Raw genomic sequence first — 6,128 nt, forward strand, 5'->3', positions numbered from 1 at the left:
TCGTTGACACAATACTTTTGTGCCGGGCACGAGATCAATCTCGTGCCGTACGCCTCGATCCGGTGGGAGTTGGGTCGGTGGGTGCTTTATTCACCACGTCCGCATACTCCGTCACCAAAGGATACACCGGATCCTTGGGGTTCTTGAGAATCTCAGAGCCCCAAGCGCGCCTGACGCTGCTTGTTCATGTCTTCCAGGACGTTCTCGTCCAAGACAGAGGAGGAGTTCAGCTCCTCCTGAGTGGTCTCAGGTCTCATGAGTACCATCTCAGCGATCTCTTCAGCCTTGAGGTTGGCCAGGAAAGACTCAGCCGTCATTTCCTCGAGGTTCAGTATCTCTGCAACCTCTGGCAACGGTTCCAAGTGGACACCAGATGCCTTGACGGGTAAACCCGTCTCGCTATCGAAGATGTGATAACACTCTTCCACCGGCCTTGTCGGAGGAGCCCGGGCCCTGGACTCCGAGTCGCTTGAAGCGACGTCGATCGGAACGAAGTTCGGATCCGACTTGAGGCGGCGGCGGCGTCTTTGCCGATGTCATCAGTGACGGGGAGCTTTGCTGCCCACGTCTAGGGATGTCGTCGCTACGACATCCGAGGCACTCGTGGCCTCGTGTGGTACTGTTGTACCCACACAGGAAGCGTGTTCAACGCCTTCCTCTTCAGTTAAGGTCTGGGCGACCGCGTGTGGCACTGTGTTACTCACACAGGAAAGCGTATCCGACGTCTTCCTCTTCAGTTATGTCTGGGCGACCGTGAGTGGAACTCTGTTACCCACTCTGAACACGCTGTTCTCAGTGTTCATGACAGCTGCAGCTGTCTGCGAAACTAAGTTACCCGCCTGTGGACCTAAGTTACCCACTTGGCCGGCGCCTCTTCTGGGCGCGGCCACCATCAAAACATCCTCGGAGTCGTCATATACGTCGACGACTCCCAAGCATCTGCCGGATGCTTTGGTACCCTGGCAGCCCTCGCGGGCGCCCCGGGTCCTGACAGAGGTGAGAACATGACTCACCAATGCTCTGTCGGACTGCGCAGGGCGGCTGGCACCGATTGCCTTGCCTCGCCAGTCGATCCAGGGCTCGTGCTTCTCAAGCCAGGGCATGCCCAGGATCATATCATATGGATCCATATCGAGAACAGTGAACTGTTCGAGGCTGTCAAAGTCGTCAAACTTGACAGCCAGATCCACTTGGACGTTGGGGACAGTGACGACCTTCCCGTCGGCCAGTCGCACTGACACCGTCCCGTTGCCCTTGCTTTCTCGCAAAGCTTCGGACAACTTGTTGCTGTTACGAGCAACCGTCTGGCGGCGTGCGAAATTCTTCGACGCCCCAGAGTCAATCAAGATTCTAAAGGGGTGATCGTACCCCCGTACACATTCGTGTACTACGAGCAACCCGCCGCTGCTTTTCGCCGATTCGAGAGTGCGAAGACTCTCAGGGGCTAAGTCCCCGTGGTACGCGCCACCCGCGCACCCATCACGAAGACTTAGTTCTTCCCCAGTAGGGCGCCCCGCCCCTACTGGTTCCCTGCGTTCCCCTGTCCCCGGGATCCTGGCTTCTGCCAGCGACCCTTGAGGACGGGCTTGGGGAAGGACCGTCTGCGGAGTCTTTCCGCTGGACAGTCGCGCATGAAGTGGCCCATCTTCCCGCAGCCGAAGCAGCGGATGTCACGCTGCTCGGCGGACCCTAGTTCCATGGGAACTGGTCCGTTGGGGCTTGTTCGACCGGGAGCCGACAAGGAACTCCCAGGCCACGCTGAGGCCGGCGTACGCGCCTGGCGATGGCTGTATTCTTCTTGAAGAGCCACTTGAATCGCCTCTTCAAGGGTGCTTGACTGCACCCGGAACAGCTCAGTGCGCGCTGGGCTCACTCGAAGACCTTCCATGAACACAGTCATCTTGATGTGTTCGCTGAGTGGGTTTCTCACTAGGGACGCCGTGAGCTCCCGTATCTCTTGCACATACTCGTGCAGTTCGCGTCTTCCTTGTTTACACGCGAGGAAGCGCGAACGCTGGCGGTACTCGTAGTTCGCCGGGAGGAACGCGGCTCGGAGCTGTTCGCACAGCTGAGCCCAGGATGTGAAACATCCAGGGGATGTCGCTTCCCGAGTGTACACCCAACTCTTAGCACGAACGCTAAGGTTGGAGAGTGCAAAAGCAACACGCAGTTGCTCGGTCGAGATCAGAGCCGCGTCCATCGCGAGCTCTACTTCTCGGACCCAGAAGTGAAGGTTCTCGCCTTCCTTCCCTTCATACGGCTTTACCTTCAGCCGTATTGGCTTCGGGTGAGGCGGGTTTGCTTCCGCCGCCGGAGCCTGCAGGTTCTCCCGCACATGCGCGATGAGGCCCTGCTCGTACGCGTCGAATGCATTGACGCGCTCGAGCTGCTCAGCCGGTGTTGATACCACCAGGCTCTGCAGGGCCTCCATCCCGAAGATGCCTGCCATCTTCCGAACCGACTCGAACTGAGAGTCGTTCATATGGGAGAAGTCGTTCCTATCCATGGCAACGAACTTCGGAGGTTCAGGTAGTCTACCCGCGATGGCGTGGATTGACTACAAGTGCTACCAAGTGTGACGGGATCACACAGCACCTTGCGCTAGAGGAAGTTATCTTCCGAGAGTATACAAACTCTCAGTGAACGGCAGTTCACAGGTCCCCTCTTTAATTAAAGAGAGCGAAGTGACCTAAATAAGGTAGATTGTAAACTGAGTATATTTATAGGTAGGTTAAGTTTGAGGTTAATACAAACTATCAGTTACCTATAGAAATGCAATGTCATTTAACCAATGGTTGGTTTTGAATGACCTTGGTACCTTGTACCAAATATCCCGGAGTATGACATGTCATACTCCTGAAGTGTGAAGTGTCACACTTCATGTAACCAGGGTACACTTAGTGCTACGTACCCCGTTACACCAACTCCTTATTTCCAACAAGAAACAATGCCTAAAAAAGATCCACAAATTAACAAGCCTTCGAAGCTGGACCAAACATGGGTTTTCCGATCTCCCATCGATGCTTAACTTCACTGACGCTCCGGACCTCGAAGTTGTCAAGCTTGAAAGCGGCCTTAGCGACCAAGCCCTGACCTGCAATCTTGTTGATGTCACCAGCTCCACCCACAATCCTCGAAGGTGAGCCGGCAATCTACAAACCGGCCCATGGCATTAATCCTGCTGGAATCGTTGTATTCGGGATCTATATGTCGATCCCTTACTCGAGATCAAGAAGGGTATTTACAAGATAGCCGCGGTCCCTCCTTTTGAGCCCAGTAAAGAGGGTTATGCCATTTATTCTGTTCCGGTGTGCCGACGGTGCTCCTTCAGCGTTCCCTCCCGTATAGAAGATCGAGCCCTAGGTCAACGCGCACGACCCCCAACCGGGGCCAGACAATGACGAGAAAGAAGACGGTGAGGTGAGCAGCGGCGAGTAAGGCGCTTCGACTTCTTTCCCAATCTTCAACGATTCCCTACTTCCAATTCCTTCCATTTTCGTTGTCTTCGTTCCTGCCAGGATTCTCCCCAGGAACTTCCTGGGGAGAATCAGCTCTCTCTCTATCTCTATCTCTCTATCTAAGTATTTATAATATTTCAGCCCATCCCTGCGTTGATGTGTCCATATCGATTTCTTCGTCATCAAACCATGTCATGTCTTGTTCTCCTTTCTTCACATCGGTTTTCGCAGCCTTTTTATCTTGAGACATCGACCATCACTCCGCACCTTGGTTTCCCTCTTATCCAGAGCCGCGTCACTGTCCTGGACACGTCCTAGAACTACAGGAATGCATTGACCTATTGGAGCTCGGACCTATCGCCGACAAGATCATCCGCGGGTCGTCCACGGAGCAGATGAAGCGCGTGACGATCGGAGTGGAGTTGGCGGCCCAGCCCAGTATCATCTTCATGGACGAACCGACGAGTGGCTTGGACGCGCGCTCGGCCAAGTTGATCATGAGCGGTGTGCGCAAGATCGCCGACTCGGGTCGCACCATTGTGTGTACGATCCACCACCCCAGCACGGAGGTGTTTAACCTGTTCGACTCGCTGCTACTGCTTCGTCGTGGAGGCCGCATGGTGTTCTTTGGCGAGCTTGGCGAGGAGTCCAAGAACCTGATCAACTACTTTGAGGCGTTCCCTGATGTAAAACTTATCACACCTGGCTACAACCCTGCAACGTGGATGCTCGAGTGCATCGGGGCCGGTGTGGGCTCTGGCCACACGGAGGCGGGCGCTGACGGCACCGCTCACGCCCAGCCATTGGACTTCGCTGAGCGCTTCTTAGTAAGCGATCAAAAGGTGTTAATGGAGGAAGACTTGGATCAGGATGGCGTGCTGCACCCGTCGTCACAGCTGCCAGAGCTCACGTTTGAAACGAAGCGAGCGTCCGATCCGCGCGTGCAGTTCCAGCTTCTGTGTCTGCACTTCTTCCGCATGTACTGGCGTACTCCTACCTACAACCTCACACGCCTGTTTATCAGTGTCCTATTGGGCTGCGTGTTCGGCGTCATCTACCAGGGCACCGACTACAGCACGTACACCGGTGCGAACTCCGGCATCGGTCTGATCTTCGTCAGTACGATCTTCCTCGGCCTCATCAGCTTCAACAGCGTCATGCCTGTCACTGCTGACGAACGCACGGCTTTCTACCGAGAACGCGCGTCGGAAACCTACAACGCGCTGTGGTACTTTGTGGCTGGCACGTTGGTGGAGATCCCGTACATTTTCTTGTCGAGTCTGCTGTTCTGCATCATCTTCTACCCGAGCGTCGGCTTCACGGGTTACGTCACGTTCTTCTACTACTGGCTGGTCGTGGCCATGAACGCCTTGCTGTTCGTGTACTTCGGACAGCTCATGGTGTTTGCGCTACCGAGTGTCGCTGTGGCGTCCACTCTTGGAGCTCTTTTCAGCGGCATTTTCATACTCTTCTCCGGCTTTAACCCGCCCACGGGCAGCATCCCAACGGACTACATGTGGGTCCACTGGATCTCTCCACCGACGTACACCATCTCGATGCTCGTGTCGTTGGTCTTTGCTGACTGCTCGGACGGCAGCACGGACGGCATCAGTTGCCAGAAGGACGCTTCACCCACGATCGGTGAAATGACGCTCAAGGAATACGTCGAGGTGACGTTCGACATGAAGCACAGCGACATCTGGAGGAACGCGGCGATCATGATCGTGCTGATATAGGTCTTCCGTATCTTGGCGTTGGTCTCGCTGCGCTACATCAACTCTATTTTAGATTTTTCTCGAAATAGTTTAGTCAGAAGTTTTAAAAATACCTAAGTAAAAAAAGGATTTTGCTGAAAAATAAAGATTCCTATTCTTAGCAATGTACGGTACCTCAGCGTCACATATCAGGAAATTTTCATGTGACTGATTGACTCATTGAAAATTAATTCACAATATTAATACTGCTACGTAGAAATGAGCTTTCCTTTGAAGCGAGGACAAGGGTAGAAAAGTTTAGGATAGCGTCGAGCAGCAGATGCACGTTGCTCACAACTGCAAGAGAGCTGATGTAGCGGCTGCGATCTCAAATCACTGTATTAAGGTAGCAAAATGTACTCAGTTTCCAATTTGTCTATCGCTATTATAGCGGTGCAATTACAATGTATAAATTTATTAGGTAGCCAGCGTAAAGCAGTGAACATTCGTCGACTTGATAGCTCTTTCTTCGTTTATAACGAGGTTAGTCAGTGTTATTGTCGAGTTCTCTAAAGTCTATCTAGCTGTCCTATGAGAGGAATCTTACCAATTTCAGTTTCTATTATGACACTATATTATAGTTTTGGTGTGCACTGTACTTTAGTGTTCGCATATTATGCGATTATGGATTTCTCTCCAGGTTAAGTGTTTTTTAATGGTATGTTAGCGAACATCATCCACGACTAAGTACTGACAAACGGTTCCCAATCCTTGTCACCACCACGATGACTCTGCTGTGGCCCTGTGCCACTTGTCCATCCGCTCGTCTGAACGATGACTTCGCATATTAGTACTTGTACAACTATTGAATACTTCAAGAACACTAAATTCACGCATTACTACACTATGCCATTCATGCTGGCATGAAAAAAAAATTACGCGCTTGTTCAAGAGCTGCATGCGATCTGCAGTCTTG

At 52.8% G+C, this 6,128-nt stretch overlaps 1 protein-coding gene across 1 annotated transcript; it reads left to right on the top strand.

Moving 5' to 3' along the window:
• Window positions 1-3,108: 3,108 nt before the first annotated feature.
• PITG_13117 (ATP-binding Cassette (ABC) Superfamily) lies at window positions 3,109-5,194 on the top strand (the record flags this gene model as incomplete). The annotated part of the gene is made up of 2 exons (XM_002900596.1): window positions 3,109-3,139; window positions 3,777-5,194. 2 exons carry the CDS (start codon window positions 3,109-3,111, stop codon window positions 5,192-5,194), a joined length of 1,449 nt encoding a protein of 482 aa, XP_002900642.1.
• Window positions 5,195-6,128: the final 934 nt, after the last annotated feature.

The sequence above is a fragment of the Phytophthora infestans genome, genomic scaffold (genome assembly GCF_000142945.1).
Source record: "Phytophthora infestans T30-4 supercont1.25 genomic scaffold, whole genome shotgun sequence".
NCBI lineage: Eukaryota > Oomycota > Peronosporomycetes > Peronosporales > Peronosporaceae > Phytophthora > Phytophthora infestans.